Source organism: Podarcis tiliguerta (genome assembly GCF_965153285.1).
Source record: "Podarcis tiliguerta genome assembly, chromosome: 3".
Lineage (NCBI taxonomy): Eukaryota > Metazoa > Chordata > Lepidosauria > Squamata > Lacertidae > Podarcis > Podarcis tiliguerta.
The window spans coordinates 57,493,596-57,516,333 of record NC_139536.1 but is presented as its reverse complement, the minus strand read 5'-3'; the positions used below and the strand labels follow the sequence as shown (position 1 = coordinate 57,516,333).

Here is a 22,738-nt window from a genome sequence, read left to right as displayed (position 1 = left end):
GTTCTTTGTTAGCCATTGTGGAAACAAATTTAAGCAGGTAAATAGTGTTCTGGAGTTTTGACTGAACAGGATAAACGTGGGATTCTTAAAGAAACTTTTATAATGTCTGCTTATCCAGGTTAATTCTTGTTTCTTTATATAAATGAAATTCTTGAAAATCAATATATAAACATTAAAAAGGGAGAGCAAGAAAAGAATCTAGTCTGTTGATGCAACCTACCAGGAAGACATTGCCTTATGTAAACTTTATAAAAATGAATGGGAGCTGTGTAGGAGCATGTTGATTGCTCTTTCTATGATTATTATTGACTGACATTGTTAAATGATTCTCTGCATCATCAGTCATCTGTGTTCCCTCTAGTTAATGCACCTGTCTATACAAAGGAAGGTTGTAAAGAAAACAAAAACATCACCATCTGAGTAAATAACAATTTCCCAGAATTTCACAATAAAAGCAAATTGCTGCAGCCTTACACAATTTTGTATGGAGAGGACCAGGACCATGTGCACAATACCAGAAAAGTGTTAATTTTTGGGTGTGGGCTTCATGGAAGGGATTTTTTCTTTCTTGGTCTGCTCTCGGTTTAGGGAGGAATGCTATAATATAGGCAATAGCTTACAAGTTTAAAAGGTTGCTAAGATCAAATGAGGGCAACTTAAAAGTTATTATGGAGAAATAATCTGTTCAAAGAGTATTCTTCTTATCTGCTTATTTTTTTTATAAACTTCCTTTTTATGAAAGACTTTAAACAAATAGCTGTATAGAGTTGAAATCCACCAACTACTTATTTTACGAGAGAGAGATTGGTAATCAATATAATTAAAAATGTGCATGCAGGATTATTTTTTATTGGTGATCCATTGAGCTATTGCTTTTTTTAATTAGTAATTTTTAAATTAGGTGGGGGTTTTTTTGTAAGTAGGCTATTTTGAAGGGCTCTTCAGATGTTCTTATCTGTCAGGTGCTGGTGGTGGTTGCTCGTGAGTAACCAGGCAGGACTCCAACCTGTCTTTTACAGGTTTTATTGGTGCAAACTATTTACAGTGCAGAACCACAAAGTTCATGTCCGTCTTAGTCACTTGCAGATTCCGGAAGTGGCCCCTTCCGGTTTCTCCCCCAACATAAGAACTTATACACCCCAAATCTCCGCCTCCCCTCCTTACGTTTCACCCTTCTGCACAAGCTGGGGGACGGAAATGGCGTGTATGCCTCCTGGCCAGCCGGGCTAGGTGAGGTGCTTGGGCTCTCAGTAGCATCTTCGAGCCCTTCCCTCGCTTGGCTGCCCCCTTCCCCCTTTGCTCCACTGGAGGTGTGGCTTTCCCCACCGCTGGACTAGGAGCTGCTCCTCAGAAGCCTTGGAGGCTCTCTGTATCCCCCTGCCTCCCTCCCCTTTTCTGATGGCAGTTCCCTGACATTATCCCTTCCAATATCCCTAACTGTTATGTCAGTTGGAGTCCAGCATCATCTAAGGACCACAGACAAGCCACCTCTGCTTCTGTGCATTGTGTTGCTTTGTCATGGCCATAATGGCTTCTGCAACAAGTGTTAACGTTCAAAGAGCAACTCTTCCTATCTTTATCACTAAAATGAGAAGCTTTGTTTATTTGCTTAGAATGCTACTGCTATGGAAATGTTCACTGTCCAAGCAAGCATTATTAATGCAGGTGGAAAATGAATCAATCCAACAAATTCTTAGAAAAACAAATATTCTCTTCTGTTTACGGTTATGCTGTGCAATGAGAGAGATAAAGGGACAGGGATGCAGGAAAAGAGGGATAATCAGAACAGTTACAGAGCCACATAATACTTGTCTGCCACCAGAACACTATTTCAGCCCTGTTGTGAGTTTCCAAAATGGGACTTCTTGCAATATTGCATGATCACGTAGCCACCTACATGGTGGCACTGATAGAAATCAGTTTTGTTTTATTTCATCCACTTGACGACAATTAAACTCCAATCTCTGTCCATTCTCAGTACTTCATAAACTCTCATACATACTCCCCTTAGTCCAATCTCTTCTTATTTAGTTCCATTGTTTCATGTTATCTCTCTGCTAACTTCTTATAGTTTTAATACGCTGTTCTCACTTCAAAATAAGTTATGACACTTTTTTGTTTAATGTTGCTCATTTAATGGCTCTCTCCTTCTGTTCACTTTCCCTAGTGCATTGCTTCAAAAACACTATGCAAATAAGTATGGTGTAATGTAATTTTAAAATTTGTTTGCCTGATTCATTTGTGTGCTACCAGAATGTGCTCGAGTGCTAGAATATATATATATATTCATTTTCTTAATTTGCTTGAGGTTGTATTATCAGCAGTTATGTTTTGTGTAAAGAAGTTTATATAGAGAGGGCCTAATAGACACAAGGGCTATAAAGAGATAGTGACACTGAAACAAATAGTAGCCATTAATAAATGCATGTACTTCCAAATTGTTCTGACCTCCTGGTGTTTTATCACTTTTCTGTACATAGTTGTTAACAGATTTATTCCATGATGGGCACAGTCCTGAGCCTGTGATTGCAATGCACAATTTTAGTAATAAGCCATTCTTTTATTCCCTGTTATTAGAGTTGGTTTTTGGCAACAAATGCATGAGCTGGTATAAATAAAGCATAAGGAGGGCTATGACTGTATGCAAAGTTTTTAAAAGTCGCATCTGTAAATGTTCTTATGCAGGCATAGGCATACTCTGCCTGCCAGATGTTTTGGGACTACAACTCCCATCATCCCTGACCACTGGTCCTGTTTGCTAGGGATGATGGGAGTTGTAGTCCCAAAACACCTGGTGGGCCGAGTTTGCCTATGCTGTTCTTATGCATCTGCACAAATACATGAGCTCTGCGGGTAAATAAAAATAATGTTCTTACCTATCCATAACATTAACAGACAGCATGAAGCAATTTGCCATACTACTTAACCTCTGACTCATAAAATGTGGAAGATGGCTCCCAGAATCAGAAACAATGCAGAACACAATGAGGAATTTAAAAGGGTCAGGCTAGGCATCTCCAGAGGAGATTTAGTTCTCTAAAAGCTTATTCCATTTTTCATGGTGAGTAACTGTGCTGACATTGATTCCCCCCCCCCAAAAAAAAACTAGCTAGAGCACAGGTTTCCAAACTGATCCATGAGCTTCAGTCAAGTGGTCCGTGGTGTGTCAGTAAAGCACAATTAAAAACCATGCAGTATAAATTGTAATGCATTAAAATTGCCACAACAGGCAGAAAAATTAAGTGGTCCATCAAGACCCTCATCATTTTTCAAGTGGTCCAATAGGGCGGGAAGAAGTCTGGGAACTGCTGGGCCAGAGAACAGGCTGCCATTTCCCCTTTGCCTCCAGCAGCTTTGTAGTCAGGCAGCGCTGACTGGACAGCATGCTTTGTTATTTTTTTCATTCTAATGGAGGATTGCTGGGTAGGGTGGTTCTAACTTTCATAGAGATTTAACTGACCCTGTCATTGTACATTTCCCACTTTCCCCATTGGAAAGGGGCAGTTCCTTCTCTAAATCTCCAAATGAGATCAGCAAGAAAGCCTCCCCATCGTGCAATAGTACCTGCATTCAATGAAACCCCCCCCCAAGAGTTCCATATAAGGTACCAGCCCTGTATTTCCACCATCATGGTTCTTCCTGTCAGAACACCATTCTAGAATTTCATTGATTTCTTCTCTTTAAAAGCTCTTCCTTAACGCCAGGGCCTTGTGAAATTCAAGCTCAAAACAAACAAACAGAACCCTGCATCAAGGCAATCTGATTTATACACTAAGAAACACGGAGTTCTTTTTCCTTTGTAATTTATGCAAATTAAGAACATTTGCATACTTTTTCTTATTTTGTACAATTGACCTACATTTTAACTGTATTGAATAATCTGGGAGTGACAGATTTGAGAAGGAGCAATTAACTATGCAGGCCAATGAAGCCTCCATCCTCAAACACTAGACATCTTACTCAAACTGATCCCCTGAGTTCTGAGATCCCAGTAGCAATTTCCCACTCACACCTAATTCTATCTTCTCAGCCACCAGGGCTAGAAACTTGCAGGTTTTCTTTGAATCATAGGAACCTAAATTCCTGGTGTAAGCCAAGAGACAGACAGCAGTTGTAGCTGCAGGATTCACAGGAGGTGTCAGCTTGGCAATATTCTTATTCTGACTCAGCTGTGCATATGTCCAGAGAATGCACAGGCTCGGAGACTGAAAATTTATTCCTAGAGCCATAGAATCAAAATTGCTTACTTCTCTGCTGGGAATGAAGTATCGATGGACCTCCTATTGTACGCTAGAAGGCTCCCCTTTCTAAAGAAACGTAAAGCGTGGGGAGGGAGAAAAAACATTTTACTAGTTGCATATTTTTGCAAAGATGCAGCTCTTGCAGAATCACTTGAGCAAAAAAATCTAAAAGAATGGATTTCAGAAAGGGGTCCATATTTTTTATTCCTTTCCTTCTTCAAAATGATTTATCTGCATCTTTTCTGCAGAGGGAGGCGGTGGTGGGGAAGATGCCAAGAATGCAAGCATTTGGTTGATTTATAGAGCATAGAGGAAGGTTGGTGAGAGAGTGAGATCTCAGAATGTGGGTTGAGGAAACGTGTTGAAGTGCTAGGTAAGGTACTTGTGGCTAAGCTGCTAGGACAGAATGAAATGACTGGGATTGTTTTCAAGCATGGAGGAAAGCAGTTCTATTTGAGAAGGAAAACTGTGAGACTGAGAGCCAAGGCCCAGAGGATAATAATTAAATGCTGTAAAAGCCTAAAGCGGGGCAGGTGGGGGAAAGAAAATGGAAATTACAGTATAAGCAGGGTAGGTAAAGGGATTGAACAGGGATGGGTTTAATTATGGAAGGTGAGGAGAAAAATGAAACATGCTGAATGAGCGAAAGCACAGGCACTGAGGGAGAGAGAAGGGAGGGCAGCTGTGGAACAAATTATTGTTTTATTACATGTATTCTTCCCTTTCCCAGAGTGGCTAGCAGCATTGAAAACCTGACACTGAAAACAAAACCATAAACTAAAATCCAATATAATTATAAAACCATCACCAATACAGTTCAGCAATGCATTTCTTGCTAGGCGGGTCATTGTGGGAGGCAGGGTTGCAGTGCCTTGTGTACTCTTCCCTTCTGCAGACCCTCTTCCATTTTGGGGGGAATAACTGGTTTCTCTTCCACTTGCATTGTCAGAGTGATCTATTTAGCACTATGTTCAATTCCTCCCTATAGTTTTTTGGGAAACATACACCTGTATAGTCAGATCTGCTGGTTCTCAACTCACTTAATGGAAGTTAGTTTTCTAATCAGTCATCTAATTTGCATTCATTCAATGCAATTGAGCCATTATCGTATCCGTTGCTATTATTAAATGCTTTCCCATATATTGTCAATTGAAAACCATTGTGTTATGCTGAAAGCAACAGTTAATGTCAATTACTGAGTACTAGCACAAATAGAGACCTTTCTTCAAATCCTCACTAAGCTAATTTGTATACATTGATCTACTTATATGCCTTCCGGGGAAAAAGAAAGCAAAAAATGGCCATCAAACATAGCAACCAATTGCTGATGCTTTTGACTGTTTGGCCTTTTCCCTTGCTTTTATTCTAACAAACTGCTGCTAGAAAAATTCCATATAAAATAATGTTGCAAGTTGTGAAGATTAGAAGATGGCATAGCAAAGCACCTGATAATTTAGAGCTATATTTTCATAAAATGTTCCTTAGCTGCTTTGACAAGCAACATGGAGCTAATATGTATGGAGAATAAGGCTGAAACTCTCCGCCAGAGGTTGGGAAACCTGTAACCCTCCTGATGTTGACTAAAGCTCCCATAATCCCTGCCCTCTGGCCATGCTGGCTGGGACTTGGAATTCAAAGAATCTGGAGGTGTTCTCCACCATGCCCTTTTCTCACCATCTCGTTCAAGTATTTGGTCAGAACATGGAAGGATGGGAGAGATTGCATCTGCTGGCCCAGCCCTAAACCTTTATGTGTGTAGAGCTCTACACAGAGCTTGTGGGTAGTGCCAGCCAGTGCTGCCCTCAAAACAAATGCAGTCAGTCTGGATTTTCCTGTGGGAGGCTCCCATTGCAGGCAACAGTTGGATGTGTTGTCATGTGCAGATTCAGTGCTAATGATGGAAGGGAGATCTGTACTATGTGATGCCCCATGACGATCTCTTTCTGTTTGTACAACTCTGCACTATGCAGATCAGTGTACTGTCAGAGTAAAAAAAAAAGGGGGAGGGCAAAATATTTAAATCTCACACAATCAAGATTGGTTAATTTATACATATCACACATTTTCTCTGTGCTTATCTACTGTAGAGAAGCCTTGTTCGTAAAACTGGGCACAACAGGATTAATAGGGGCTGTATTCACCTAAACCCTACTCAACGTAAACCATTAAAATTCATGAACCTAGTTAGTCATTGTCATTAGCTTTAATGGCTCTGCTCTAAGTAGGACTAGTACCATTCTATGTGAAGAGGGAGAAGTGTGATCCCACCCCTAAACTCCACACATTGATTAGGTCTTCTTGACAGAGCCTGTGTATAAGCTGTATGCCACAAGCTTTATGTGATTACCGTATTTTTTGCTCTATAAGACGCACCCGACCATAAGATGCACTTAGTTTTTAGAGGAGGAAGACAAGAAAAAAAATATTCTGAATCAAATGTTGTTGAAGAGGCTTCGCGCGGCAATCCCTCTTGCTGTTCTGGCTTCAGGGATAGCCGTGCGAAGCCTCTTCAGCGCAGTGGGAGCGCTCCTCCTGCTGCGCTGAAGAGGCTTCACGTTGCTTTCACTGAAGCCAGAACAGCAAGATTGCGCAGCAAATCCCTCCTGCTGTTCTGGCTTCAGCGATAGCTGTGCAGCCTGCATTCGCTCCATAAGACGCACACACATTTTCCCTTACTTTTTAGGCGGGGAAAAGTGTGTCTTATAGAGCGAAAAATACTGTATATCCTGCGTATCTACAAATTATTCAGATTTAATTCCACTACAAATGTTAGTTTACTCACTGCTGCTAAATGATTGTGTTATCACCAATTACTAGTGTTGTGAAGGGTCACAGTAATTTTACATACATTCACGATCTTAAATGAATTGTCACGGACAGCAATTTTTCATTCCCATTCCATTTCATTCTCAACTTCTATATTCTTCTTCCTGCGGAACCTGTGACCCTCTAGATGGTGCTGGATTACAGCTCCTATTGTCCCTGACCGTTGGCAATGTTGGTGGGGGCTAATGGGAACTGGAGTCCACAATATCTGGAGGGCCACAGGTTCCACCCCCTTGCTTTGCACTCATGTGTATATCATGTACCCTGGCAGCCGAGGATTATGCTTCATCTGGTCTCTAGTCAGTGAAAGTTTATGCCACAGTAAGTGTGTTAGCCTTTAATGTGCCACAAGACTCTGTTGATTTTCCTGCAACAGGCTAACATAACTATCCCACTGGAAATTGTGCTGTAAATATTGTGTTGAACGTTTCTGAAGAAAGGGCCAAGGAATAACTTTTTTTCTCTTAGCATGTATGTACCAAATACTTTCCTTCAATTGTTGAGGCATTTTCAATTTGATTTAATCAAATCTTTAAAACGTTTCATAGTTTTTAGGAGATAAATTAGGGAAAGGGAGGAGGGCATCAGTTGTTCCTCATATTGATCCACTTAGGTTCCGGCCCAATTCAAAGTGCTGGTTTGGACTGATAAAGCTTCAACGGCTCAGGGCTGCAGTACTTCAAGGTCTGCCTCTCCCCATATGAACCAACCTGTGACCATCATCTGAGGCCCTTCTTCATGTGGCCCCTCCATGAGAGATCTGGAGGGTGGCAACACAATAATGGGCCATTTCTATCTGTTTGTGGATTGCCTTTAACTATAAGTGGCCTTTTAGAAGTGGGTGGGTTGTTTTTCATGTATTTATTTTTTCCACTTGATTTTAATGTATCTCTGTGGGGTGTTTGTTTGTTTGTTTGTTTGTAAATCATTTTGGGTTTCCAGAATCAGTGTGGTACATTTAAGAATCTATAAGCTTCTAGAGAAATGACCTCCTGCCTATCTTAGAAGTGTTCCAGGGAAAATCTGAAAGGCTTTTCATATGTGTCCATGATTCAGAGCCTCTTCCCTCCAGATTGTTGAAATACAACTCCCATCATCCCTGACCATGTTGGCTGTGGCAGACAGGAGTATTTGGTTTATGCAACCAGCATATCAGAATTGGGATGATGATCATTTGTTAAATTTGTTAGTCAGTTTATCTTGCCCAACCCAAATTTTGGAAACCCAAAATGATTTACAACCAACCAACCAAACAAACAAAAAACCCACATAGATACATTAAAACCAAGGGGGAAAATAAATACATTAAAAACATCCCACCTACTTCTAAAATAACTAAAATTAAAAGACTGAAAATATTGCAAACAAACTTATGCAAATTTGCGTTGCATTTTTAATTTTTTTAAATTAGTAATGGTTTTCTCAAGGTTTTAGTAAGAGAAACTGGAGGCTACTTTAAAAAAGATAGTGTCTGATAAAGACTCAGAAATAAAATGACACAGAGATTAAACAACAGATGGTAGAGTCTACTGTGAGTGTATAAATCTAGCAGAGCCTTAACCTCGTAAGGACTACTCAGGAGACGAGTTAAGGGTCCTGGGTTTTAAAGCACAGGATTTAGTGTTGATTTCTTCTTCTTTCTATAAAAACACCCAAGATCCATCGCTCACCAGCCTTCTGGGATTTCATGGTCACTAAAGAATCTGTCGTGTACTGAAACATCAAGCAAAAAGCATCTTACTTGTCATTGTCAATACTGTTCTGTTCAGAACAGACAGGGATGCACTAGCGGAGGAACGGGGGTGCAGAGGGAGCGGACCGCCCCCCACACCACTATTTGGAAGGGTGCCATCCTGCCCCCCCCCCGGACACATGCCAGGCACCCCGGGGGACCAGCCACGCCCCTGCCTGCTTTCTGCCCCCGGTAGCAGAGCATGCAGCTTTGCCACTGCAGGGATGGAATCTGACAGTTTTATCCTCTGTACTATATTTTGTTTATTCCTATTATAAACTTTTGTGTTTTCCTATTATGTAGCACCCCACACGCCAATTTCAGGAATCCTGTTGACAACAGTTTACTTTGGTTTTTATGCATATATACGCAAAGCAGATTTTGCTACAGCTTTCTGTGGTGAGCATATTGTGAGATCTGTTTGCAAGGCGCGTTTAATGCTGATTTTCATATCATTAGCTTAGCTGGTACTAATTGCATACTTCACAGTCTGAAACAACAACTTAATTAATTAGTTTTGACTCTGGATTCAATGACGCTATATGGTATGGTTAAGGGCAAAAGAATACGTACCTCAAAATACATTCACCTAATTGTTTACCATGAGACTATTGACAAATGTAAAATTTTGGGATCATAGTTGAAACTTTGAAGTCCTATGTGATAAGTGAATGCAAGCAATTGCAGAAACAAATATTATTTTTGAGACATGTAGCAAATTGTCCAGGAAATGTGTTACAAAACTACAAAAGTAAACCCTATCAATACGCAAATGTATTTCTGTTTTTAGAGTATTCTGAACTATGGTAGCACATATCTGCTATTTCTGAGTTATCTGAATTCATGAAAAAGTTTAAGTGTTAAGCATAACTAAGATGAAGTGGGATAACTCATATGTTTGGAATGCAACTGGCTTGGAGGCCTTAGGTCGCCTGCTGTGACAATTTTACAACGCACTTCAAGCGTTAAGTCTCCACGCCAAATTCACTGGCCAAACTAACAGAAAAAAAGAACCCAACATGGATGAAAGTTCCTGAGGAAGGAATTGCTAAAAGTGCAATCTCCAAGATAATCTCCAAAATAATTCCAAGAGATAAATCTGAGAGACATCTGAAAATGCTTAGTCCTTTGCTGAAAATAAAGAAGAAATGGAAGGGTGGACAGGTTACCCAAGAATGCACATAGACGTGTGGACCAGACTTATAGGTACAATGACAGGAAAGCCAAAGCTGAGAATTAGCTGAGACTAGTGAGGGATGCTCAGAGCTGTAAAAATGTGTTTTTCAGGAATGTTTGAAAGAGAAGGAAGGAAATGACAGGCCATCTGCTCAGTCAGGATGCTGGCATATTAATTAATGACAAAGAGAAGGCAGAATAGTTCAACCCCTATTTTGCCCTTGTTCCCCCCCACCCTGGAAAAAAAGTATTCTTAAACAATATTCAGTATTACTTATGGATATTCTTAAAGCACTGAAATAATGTTTCTTTTAAAATTTATTTATATTAAGTTTGTATACCACCCTTCCTCCGTAGATCGCAGGGCGTTTCACAACATAAAAGGACAAATAGCTATCACCGGTGTCTGTTTCTTATTTACTTCTTTTATTTAATAAAATGTATCTACTACTTAGTAGAACTAAAGACCTCTGAATGGTATGTAAGACTGCTTTCCCGTATTTTTTGTGTATTCCATAACCTTTGGTGTATATATATTTTTAGCCTTCCTTGAGCTGAACCAGTAATTGCTCGGGGAAACCAAAGTCTAAATTTGTAACCACAAATTCATATAGTTATGTAAAATGGTACTGGCAGACTTTAATTAAAATAATTATTCTTCAGGCTTTTGTAATCTTTTCTCAATTAAGCAATGTTTTTCTGCATTCCTGGCCTTAGTTGAATCCCGTCACATTTGTGTGAAGTTGCACTGGTTAAAGCTCTGCTTTAATCAAGTTATTTTTCTCACAGGAGTTGAACTTAGTCTTAACCCTTTTAATCAAATATAAATGTGCATTAATTTTACTATCTAGATGTATTTTTTTTTTAAAAAAAACCTTCCTTCAGAACTGATTTGTGTTCAGTCACTAATACAAATATTCCACATTCTTTTTTCTTCTTTTTAAAGAATTAAGATATCTCCTAGCACTTCTGAGGACATTGCCGTGAACCTATAATATACTCAACAGGGGTTGTCTTTTCTTTTCTTAAAATGGAAATAAGCTTCTGACTAGGAAAGGACTCTATTCCTTTGTTAATTGCAATGCATTGATTCATAAAGCTATATCCTGGGGGTTGCTTGTAGGCACTAGGTAGGTTACCCTAGTGCATTTTTTGAATTGTTTCTTTATTGTTTCTGATTTTAAAGAAAGATGACAGGGACTTCCTTCACCTGTAGGGGCCTCTCTCTCTCCCTCTCTCTCTCTCTGTGTGTGTGTGTGTTTGACATAGATGCAGTTGAGTAGGGTGAGTGGCAGAAATGCTTATGTGGTATATGCAGTGCTTTTTTCTGAAAAAAATGTTTAGGGGTACAGTGGTACCTCGGGTTAAGTACTTAATTCGTTCCGGAGGTCCGTTCTTAACCTGAAGCACCACTTTAGCTAATGGGGCCTCCTGCTGCTGCTGCCCTGCCGCTGCACAATTTCTGTTCTCATCCTGAAGCAAAATTCTTAACCTGAGGTACTATTTCTGGGTTAGCGGAGTCTGTAACCTGAAGCGTATGTAACCTGAAGCGTATGTAACCCGAGGTACCACTGTACTCTTGTTTTGACTCCAGAAAATCACCATTTTATAGTTCAAATTGGGAAAAATAAATACAGCAAATGGACAAAAGCACAAAGATTCACAAAATGGTTAGGCGTATGCGTATCCCTGTGTCCCCCCAGAAAAAAGCACTGGGTGTATGAGAGAGGGAGGGAGGGAGGGAGGGGAGAGAGCTTATACATGTGAAGTCTGTAAGAGGAGAAGGGGATATGTTTGTGTGTGAGAGAGACAGAGAGAGCGCAAGAGAAAGTGGTGGGTGGTCTGTATGGGTGGTTTGCAAGAGAGAGAGGACAGATACATTTGGGCAGAGAAAGAGGGCGTGTGGCTGTGGAAGTGTAAAAGTGTATGCGAGAGAGATGCATGTGTCTTTGGTCTCATTGTGCAAAAGAGGGAGTGAGCATGATGTGGTTATCTTGTATGTTTTCTCTGGTATGTTTTCTCTTGTATGTTTTCTCTGGTCAATACTTCCTGTTACTAAACAGCAGCAGCATTGTAGGGTTTTCTGTGTGTGTAATTAGTATTGTGTGATCTCCACAATCTGGACAAGCAGGCCATAGCTGACTTCCTACATGAAGTATAAGATTGCCCAGGAGGTAACAGCAATGACCTTATTCTCTCTATAATTTTTTTGTCGTGCCATGCGTACCTGGTAGCCATTTTGTGATTGGTACCCACAGCGCTTTCTCAAAGTTTCTATTGCTCCCAAAAGGCTTCTGATGCCTTCTGTAGCCCAACTAGTATTTACTAAAATCAGCATTTTATGAATAAAGTAAAATGGGCTTGAAGTGCAACACTCAGAGGATGCATGGGACAAAGTTTTAAATTTGTGTGCATAGTTTTTATCCTCACAACATACATGAGCTCATACTTGAGACTATTTTGAAGTGGATCAGTTGCTGAAATTCACCTTTGTTTTATAACAACAACATTTTATTTATACCCCACCCTCCCCGGCTATCCCTGAAGCTAGCACCAAATATAAATTACAATAAAACGTAATAGAAAAAGCAACAAACAAACAAACAAACAAACAGTTAATTAAAATACGGCTTAAAATACAGCTTAAAATGCAGCCTCGTTTTAGTAGTAGCCCATAAATCAAGACCATAAAGGGAGGAAACATCAGATATTCACCCAAGCCATGGGCCAGCAAAAAAGCCAAGGGAAAATTTATATATCAAATCCCATATAAGGGGTCAGAGTGAGTCTAAGCCGAAGGCCAGGCGGAACAGCTCAGTCTTGCAGGACCTGTGGAGAGTTGCAAGGTGATTTTATGATCTGCCCCAGAAAAAGGGCAGATTCCTGCTCACAAGTTGATATAATGCCTTGGTATTACCAGATAAAGTTTCTTTTGTTACAACACAGAATCTGTATTAAAACAAAGTCTCTTGATTTCTTGTAAGCCATATAAAAACTGTTTTTCCTCAGTCGCTTCAACCTCAAGAGCTTTCCATTTCCACCCATAACTATAAAAGAAACAAATTTCTCCAACACCTGTCTCAGTATAATTAGAAGGTAATTCAATACCAGTGGATGGTATTGGGACATAAACCTGTGAAAGACCCAACAGATTCAGGCTCAAATAAAAAGTGCCTTTACTTCACTGGTGCCTAATAAAAGTGATTTAGATGATGTGTTCTGTTTTTAAGAAATCCTCATGTTTTCTAATTGAAAATGGCCTCGCCTTTATCAAAAAACTTTAGCAGACTTACCTGTTCAGCATAAGCCTGTGTAAATTGTTTGATAAAGCTACAAATGAGATAGTTCTTTTAAAATACAGGTGATGTTTTTTGGGTTGATAGTGCTGTGCAATACATCTTTGGGGATGTATTTTTTTTTGGGGGGGGGTTGTTGCAATGTGATTTCTGACTTAAAAGGTTAAAAATTCTATACTACAGGCGTTCATCATAAAGATTATGCAAGCCCGGTCCTAAAGTGAATATTGTTAGAGCTCATTTTGAGGAAATAATAGCTTTGGGGAAAAGATATTCCACATTTCCACCAACATATTCCAGAGAGAAGGCAACACCTTCATGGGATTTCTTGGTATAGTGAAGGAATGGGGAACCTCTGTGACGTTAATGATCTTTCCTGTTAAAATAAGCAAGTGATGTCTTTCTCATTTTCAGTTTAGGGAGAGAACAGAACAGACCAAAGTAGATAGCAGATAATTGTGGATAAATGTTTATAGTTCTGTTCCCTGATTTTAGTTTGTACCACAACTTACAGGGCAAAGAAATAAAGTAAAATAATTGTATGCATTTATTTCACAAAACAAAGTGTTTCTAACTGGTAAGAATGCCTTTTATTCAACAGAATAGATACTACTGTTCACCAGACATTTTCTGACATTTAGAAGAAAAAAGAGCAATGGAATACAATGTCAAATGTTAGGATTTGACTGTTCAACAATAGGCATTCCTAGTGGGATTTTGGATTTTTGTTTAAATAGGCCTCTGTTCCATGTTGCAAACTGCTTCCAGGAAGCAGTAAGTCATGTGGCAATGGAGAGCTACTGTTCTAGAACCGGGGTTGCTGTTTACCCAATGAGAAGAAAAATGCAGTATGATGAAGAGGGCAGAATTTTCTGCTTATTACATCCAGTCCAGCAGCTGCCCTAGCGGACACTGAGCTAGGGAAGGGAAGAAATTGAGACCTGTTTTATGTAAACTTGCCTAATTTGCACCTCCTGAAACAATAGAGGAACTGAAACAGTTAGTTTTCTTTCAAAAACCTCACTTCTCCAAATGTTGTGATGCAGTTGTCCAGCCTAGAGATGTGTCAGAACTGCAGATATTAGGGGCAAATGTGCATTATAATGCCCACATTAGTAAAAAAAACCATTAAAAATGCATGACATTAGGGAAATTGCTTGCAAAAATGTATATATCAGGCAAGATTGCATACAAAAATGTGTGTATTAGAAGTCTGTGATTAAACATTGAGAAGTGTTCATGAGGACTTAAAAAAAACCTAAGCTAATGCAGAAATATGGGAAACTGAATTAAAGATCGGAAAAATGAGTAATTGAGGAAACCCAAAATACATCCCTGCCTAAACTGAGCAGGAGAATTCATCCCCAGTCTAGATCTGGGGACAGTTCCCCACAGGGATTTACTTGGCCCTGGCAACATTGAACCAGAGATCAAAGGACATGGCAAGCTACTAAGGAGGGCTTGAGGCCATGCTGCACATATATATTCATATATAACTTTTAAATAAATATGTGATAGGTCCCTGCTCATAAAGTTCTATCTCTTACAATTTGCCCTTATGGAAAATAAGATGTACTTCTGAAGCGCGTTATCAAATTTTTAATGAAATAATAAAAAATTACTATTACAACCCTCTTCATGCTCTTGAATTTTTGTGCCCTATTTTTATCTTCCTTTAAAGTCTTGATTTTCATTCAAGTACTGTCTTCTGAATATGATAAAAGTGGCATGTTAGAGGATGCTTAAATCAGATGTATTTTCATACATATTAAAGATGTATTTTTCTGTGTGGAATATTACTGCATTCTAGTTATTGCTGCACTGCATACTTTTCAACTTACTCCAGTTTAGTAAAAGGAGCAAGGTACTGTGAGTCTTGTGGTGTTGTAAAGACTAATGAATGCTTTTGTGGACTTTGGTCTTTATCAAACCAAAGTTTTGGTTTTATCAGATGCATGCAGCGTTATCCTGCGTTATATACACACAGCCTTGTGGGGAGGACTTGTAAGCAGTTAAGTCATAGGGAAATCATGGAATCCTAGAATTATAGAGTTGGAAGGCACCATGAAGGTCATCTAGCCCTATCCCTTGCAAACTAGATCATACATTGATGGACTCTTTCGAGGAGATGGCGTTTATAAGTGGTCCATGTTTCACAAGCATACAGTAAGGTTGGTTTCCCTGTGAATGTCCTGGTCCTCAAACACTCTGCACTTCAATTGGGATAAAGTTGCATTCACAGAGCTCTTGGGAAGACTAATGCCAGTGTACCGGAAGAAGCAAAGATCACCGGTATTGAAGCAATGATTCTTCAACATCAACTCTGTTGGACTGGTCATGTTGTTTGGATGACTGATTATTGTCTTCCAAACCAACTACTCCATTCCCAACTCAAGAATGGAAAGCAAAATACCGGTGGACAACAAGAGAGGTTTAAAGACTCTCTCAAGGCAAATCTAAAAAAAATGTAGCATAAACACCGACAATTGTCATGGACTTTGAAGACGCTCGAACCCGGGCCAAAACATGCTAAGAGGAAGGCACGTTTAGAAAACCCTCACTTTGATCAGTTCCCACCCGAAAACCTGTGTCCCCACTGTGGAAGGATGTGTGGATCTAGAACTGGCCTCGACAGTCACTTACAGACTCAGTGTTAAGACCATGTTCATGGAAGACAATCTTATTCGGCAACAAGTGATCGCCAAAGAAGAAGATCATACATGACAGATAACCATACAACCTCTGCTTAGAAGCCTCCAAGAAAGGAGAGTCCACCACCTCTTGTGGGAATCTGCTCCGCTATCGAATTGTTCTTACTGTCAGACATGAAATTAAGAAAAACACAACACAGTGATAATTACCTAATTAACTATGTTAATTTTCAAAACAGCTGTTGCTAACACAGTAGTGTTATAACTTAATTACAGAATCATTGCCTGCGTTTTCATTTCTTTCTGACCTGTCTGTTTACAGCCCTGCCTCAAACCTTGTGTATTAATGAATGCACATTAATAAACTCTCACTTCTCACATATCTGAAATACTGACAGTGTTTTCCATTTGTGACTTCTGAATATAGAAAACTGTAGAGGGCACATTGAAAAGGAACACCCCCCCCCAAAAAAAAGGAGGAGGGGGAAAATGAAAATCACATTTCCCCCTCCCCCAACCATGAAATAAAAGGCAAGGTTTGGGGATCAGAGCTTTCTAATTAAGCAGAACTCTGCAGGTGTGCATTGAAAAGCAGCAGCCCCCCCCCCCGCCCAATGATGATAAATGATGACAAGACTGGATCCATGGTGGATAAATGTTATTTTACAGAGATTATAAATGCAACAAACCATTTATTTTATTTAAGAAAATTTATATACCGCTTGATTGTAATAAAACCTCTAACCATAGCTCCAAGTTAGGTCAAAGAGATGAAAATGGAGAGTTGCAGTACTGTACATTGACTGCAGCCTTAGATCAAAACTGACTCCACTGTTTTTCTTTTGGAAAGGCACTAAGGCGTGAGTTGAAGGATAAAGAGCAAGCCATTTTGAATGCTGTAGACCAAGCACGAGTGTTCCTCGCTGATCAACCAATCGAAGGCCCCGAAGAACCAAGAAAAAACGTACACCCAAAGTCAGGTCAGTTTTTAAACCCAGCTTCTTTGTTGAATATGTGGTTCCCCTGGTGAATATTCATTGTTCTCCAAAGAACTTTAAATGAATTGTGTGTGGTCTAGGGAACGCCACAGTAGTACCATTTAAATTAAATAAATAAATAAACAAATCCTGACAGTTGGAGAACATTATTATAGCTGGTGAATTGTCCAAGAGATTGGGCAGTTTTACAAGTGATACTGTCTGTTACTGTGTATATTGCTGTTCCTGGTGCAATGCAGTTTGGTGTAACACCGCTGTAGAAACATGATATATAAGAAACAATTTTCTGATTGTCATGACAGTTGCAAAATGTTTTGCCCAGAAGGCTCCTGATCAGGTATGATTATGTTACCTCGGCCACTCTTTTCTGTTTTAAGTTTTACTAGCCTTACAAATACGTTCTGTGCATATCAGGGATGGGGGGATGTGGCCCTTCAGATGTCTGAGACACAATTCCCATCAGCTTCAGCCAGTGGTCAAGGATGATGGGAGTTGCTCTCTATCCAGATTCCCATCCTTGTTTTATAGCAGTACAACTATGCATATCAAACACAGAACCAGAGTGGGGATTCAGATACATTGCATATATAACAGGAACAAAATGCATACTATGGTACACTGCTTTTAGTTCATGAAGTCTGCAATCCTAAACACACTTACAAGAAATTTATTTGCCAGATAGTAAAAAAAATAAAATAAAAATTATTTCATGACAGCTTTGTTGGCTTTTCCTGGCCTGCTTTTCTATTGTTCTATTAATTGGGAACAACTGGTGTTGTAAGAAACTATCTGTTGCATAAACACATTTTAATTTTATGCAGTTGTACTGTGTGCACAACTTCGCCTTTCCTAGTTTCTTCCTCTTTGACTTCGGGTTTCCATTATGAATGCTTGCTGATTAAAACAAATGAACATTTTCCCCAGGCTAGTTCTTTGCCAGCCTCCTTTACTGGATCCTGTCCCCCAGCTGTTTTGAACAGTCAGATGGATAGTATGCTACATTAGGTAGCTTTGATGAGATGTATAATATAGCTGATCTAAATTGGGAGAATTATTATGAAAAATATTTTCCAAGTTCAAATTTGTTCAGACCACTGCATTATGAGAAGATGGTAATCAGTAATATTCATTCAGTAGTTGAGTATATTAGGCTGGCGAGCACTGCTGTGGTAAATTGCCTCATTTAAAGACTAGCTGGGTTTTTAGTAGCTAATTAACACCTGGCTTCTTTCAACTTAATCATATTTATAAAAAAAACCCCAAACAAATGATACAAGCACCAATTCTGAAAGCTTTGAAGCTTTTAGTTGTGCACATCACTAAGAAACCACATAAACCCGCGCCCCCATCCTACCCTTGGGCATTTCCCATTTCCTTTGTTTTGGATTTGGGAGGGGAAATCCCTTTGGTGCCAGTGCAACATTCTCTCCTGGGACAGTCTTAATTGTGAGAGGATGACCCCTTGGTCCATGTGTGCCATATTTCTGATCCCGATTTCCAACTTCCCATTAATTAGGGAGAGTAAACATTAGACATGCTCAAGTCATGCTCAGTGTCACATCTTGTTTGGCCCTTAGATAAATGTGAGCTGTGCAGTGGTGCTGGTGGCTGACCCCACTGCAAGAGGCTGGGAAAACTAGGGCCAGATCTACCATGCATATTTGAATCCAGGAGGAAGGGATGGTTGAAGAAGTAGCGGCTCAGCCATTCTTTTATCCCTGGGCCAACTATTGATAGCCTTTGGGTGAACATTTGGCTCTTTGGTGGTATAGGAACCACAGCAGTTTGGATCATTTCTGTGCTATCATTCTAACACAGTGCCAGTGTTCCCCCTTTCCGTCATGGAAATTGGGACACTACTGGCAGGGCTATGGTCCACAGTATAGGTTCCTCTTACTTGGCCCAAAGCTTGTCAGACTATTCCAGAATCACCAGTATAAAGCAAGAAGGGAAAGGACTGCAAACAGTGAGTTGTACCCAGAGATGTTCTAGCCAGAAATTCTGGCAGTGGAGCTGTCCTGTAAAAAGTTGTGCAAAAGAACATGGCAAATACTGGAATTAATTTTACATGTAGATGAAGTGTAGTTACTAATAGAGTCTCATAGGTAAAGGGACCCCTGACCATTAGGTCCAGTCGTGGCCGACTCTGGGGTTGCGGCGCTGATCTTGCTTTATTGGCCGAGGGAGCCGACGTTTGTCTGCAGACAGCTTCCAGGTCATGTGGCCAGCATGACTAAGCCGTTTCTGGAGAACCAGAGCAGTGCACGGAAACGCTGTTTACCTTCCTGCCGGAGTGGTACCTATTTATCTACTTGCACTCTGACGTGCTTTCAAACTGCTAGGTTGTTAGGAGCAGGGACCGAGCAACAGGAGTGGAGATTCGAACCACTGACCTTCTGATCGGCAAGTGCTAGGTTCTGTGGTTTAACCCACAGTGCCACCCGTGTCCCTAACAGAGTCTCATACTCATGAACTATTAGCATTGACTCATTCAGAACTACTGGTTCATTATAAAGTACAAGGTTTTTAATTTAGAAGGGATGTCATAGACCAGGCACATTCATTGACTTCCCTAATCCTTGGACTCTGATCACTAGTCCCACCCTCGCTCACCACTTTTTTTTTTTTTTTACATCCAGACATGTAGGCATATTCCTAGGTATCTTGGGGTATCTGCACATATTCAGTGCCTAGCTGGCATGGTCTTGCAATGCATATATATTTCTTGCTACATGGAGGTGACTTTGAAAACATATTTCCTGTCACTATTTTGTTTTACCTAATAATGGCAGGATGCAACAGAAGTCCAAAGCTTGATTTGGCAAGAGCTTTGAACAAACCAAAAACTTTAATGAAGTGAAAAAAAAGAGATATTTGAGAAGCAAACTGGTGAATATTGGTGAGATCCCTTGGTAATATCAAGTAATTATGCAGTTGCAAATGTTACTTTGATAGATCTGTCATTCTAAATTAAGCATTCACCATCTGTTCTGCCTTTTAATTGCAAAGGCAAAAAATGCAATAAATCATAGTTGAATCATAAAAGAAATACTTGTTGCAAATGATTTACACAAATGCACTTTATTTATTAGGCAGCATGACATGGCTACATATTGCAGGCTTAAAGAACAGAGGTGGAAGCCATCATTAGCCAGGTGTTGATACTGCGCATGTGATCTGCAAAGGCAAAGTTTATTGTGGTGATGACAAAGGCACACAAATGGTTTCAGCCAATTATGATTTTAACAGTCCCCCTTAAACTCTGTATGATACTCTGAACATGCACAGGTAAATATTTTTTGGTCTGATGAATTGATTAAGAAAAAACACAGAGAATGCAAGTCCTATTTACTTGTGACATTTCATTTTCTGTAGGAAAGTTAGCATTTACTTTACTGCCTTCAAAGGAAATAAAGCCACAGTATTATACAACTAGAGTAACAATTAAGAGTTGCTATTGGCTTACCACTTATGGTTTGCTTGGAGCAAGACAAACCCAGTAGTCATGGTTTGGATGCAACACTCCTGCATGGCAGCAGGAGAACAAGGGGACAAGCAAAGTGACCCCATTTTTTACTGTCACACACCCACATCCACATTTTGCTAGGGGTTGCCTTAGCATTGCAGCTATGTCTGATGCCTTCTGCCATGGCCATTAAGCACAACTAAGAGCAGGTAAAAGGGACAAGGATTTTAATGCCACACATTTGTGGGAAAGGATAGTGTGTAAAGCAACTGAGTCAGCAAAGAGTAGTCTAGTTTGCGTCAAAATGTTTATTTTAGGGTGTTTATCTAGTGAGGTCTGCTATAGACAAACCAGACTTGTTAAGCCCAACCTTGAAACTGTATCCATGCTTGCCTGTTGTCTAACCCCTCCCCCCTTTTTTCAGCCTTTCTTTTTCTTTTTTTAATGGCTGCCATTAAAAGTACTTTCCCTGAAACTAGACTTGTCATTTTGGAAGCCCCACTCTAACTCATGCTGAACAGAGGCTTAATAAACCTTTTATAACTACGTTAACTTTAAATAATGTTGTTGCAACTGGAGCAGAAAGTTAACTTGTTTTCCTTTCCTTTAAGCTAGTAGAATTATTCAGGGAGCTTTTCATACTCCCCGAGTATCTGCTGAAGTAGAGGTAGTATAATACTTTGAAGCCAAACTTCATACCTCTTCCCTGCACTCTGTTTTCCTTGTGTCATGCCTTTTTAATTTGTAAGCCTGATGGAAGGGCCCGTCTCTCATTTTTATTGTTTAACTGATGTGATTGGAAAGGCAATTATTGTCTGAAAAGCAGGATAAACTACAATAAATAAATGCATTAGATAAATAAGTAGAAAATGGCAGCAATCAGTGTGCAGTGGTTTTTGCCAAAGGTGTTGTGTGTTATCACACCAGCTTCTTACATGGCAGGCTGACGAAAAGCTGCTGCAAAGAAAGCTGTCACTACTAACAAACTTCTCATTAGTACTTTTACTTTGTGCAGTCAATGTAACTATGAATGTGGCTTCAGCTTTCCTGGAATTGGTAGGTTGCTCATTAAAACATGTTAGGATAGCAGAATGCCAAGCGTATTTATGTGTAAGATACAGTCATATCTTGAGTGAATAGATTGCATGCATCTTTATAGCTCATAAAAGTACATTTGTCAGCCTTCAGCTCTGCAGTAAATGTCTTTTTAAAAATCAAGTTTACAAGCAGTTCTAAGGCTCTCTTCTAAAATGAAAAGGAAGGCATGAATGTAATACATTCGGGACCTGAATTTATCCAATATGAAAGTGCACTTGCCATTACACAGCAACTCTGAATTAAAGTTGCCCTTCAAGTGCCCTAACAATCTGTAGAATCTTGTTTTTAATTAATGTGCAGTGGAAACTAACAGTGGATAAGAAACTTAATTTCTGGTCCCACATCTGGTGCCAGTCTTCCTTTTCCACACTGCCGCTTGTGATTCTTGTTTGGTTCTTCCTTTCAGACTGTTCCCCCAGCCCCATGTCCTCAACCAACATCCAAAGCAACAGTTTAATATATTGATAAACAAGATAAACAAGAAGACATTAATATTTACAACAACAACAACATAGAAAATACCCTGCTGGATGAGACCAATGAAGGCCTCTCTAGTCCAGCATCATGTTACCAACAGTGGCCAATCAGATACTTCTGGGAAGCCACAAACAAACATGGTTGCTTTCTAGTAGGTGGAATTTAGGGGTGTACTGCCTCAGCTATAGGTTTCTGGTGCTTAGTTGCAATCACACGTGGGTATTTTTGTAAATTACTGGGCTAGGTTAATATCACAGATGGTATGTCCTGTTGGAGGGATCTGCCTGCATCATTAAAGCCATTCTTTTCTTACTGGCAGCATATAAACAACTTACTTCATTAAGTATTATATTAACACTGTCACAAGACATTACACACTACTCTTAGGTCCCCATATCCTTGCCTTTCTCTTGTTACCAGTTCACCTTCCCTGGAGTGCAAATGTAGTTGAGTTTTGATTCCATATTTGTCTGGCATTTGAACATTGCTTGTTTCTAAAAAAATACCTTACATAAGAAGAGTCTGCTGGATCAGGCCAATGACCCATCTACTCCAGCATCCTGTTCTTACAGTGGCCAATCTGATGCTGTGGGAAGCCTGAAATTCAGAGGCATACGGCGCGTTTTTACTACTTAATTGGATCTTGTCTTGAGGACCACCTGCAAACACACTGGGTCTCACAGAACACAGGATGTGAGTTGCAGACCAAAGCGTAATAATCAGCATTAATAGGCACCTTGTTAAAAGCATACTGTGCATTTGTGTAGAACAGCAAAT

The 22,738-nt window shown here is 39.8% G+C and overlaps 1 protein-coding gene and 1 long non-coding RNA gene across 3 annotated transcripts in view; one reads left to right on the top strand and one right to left on the bottom strand.

Annotated features, from left to right (window-relative positions):
* UTRN (utrophin) overlaps positions 1–22,738 on the top strand; it is a 321,971-nt gene that overhangs the window by 220,070 nt on the left and 79,163 nt on the right. For both annotated transcript variants that reach the window (XM_083434684.1, XM_083434685.1), the window contains one exon: positions 16,773–16,902. In XM_083434684.1, the coding sequence (XP_083290810.1) occupies positions 16,773–16,902 (130 nt within the window). The remainder of the gene's footprint in view (positions 1–16,772; positions 16,903–22,738) is intronic.
* On the bottom strand, positions 1,008–2,230 carry LOC310675087. Its single transcript, XR_014509936.1, has 2 exons — positions 1,327–2,230; positions 1,008–1,175 (listed from the first exon to the last, which is right to left on the bottom strand). It is a non-coding gene; the product is annotated as an uncharacterized lncRNA (long non-coding RNA).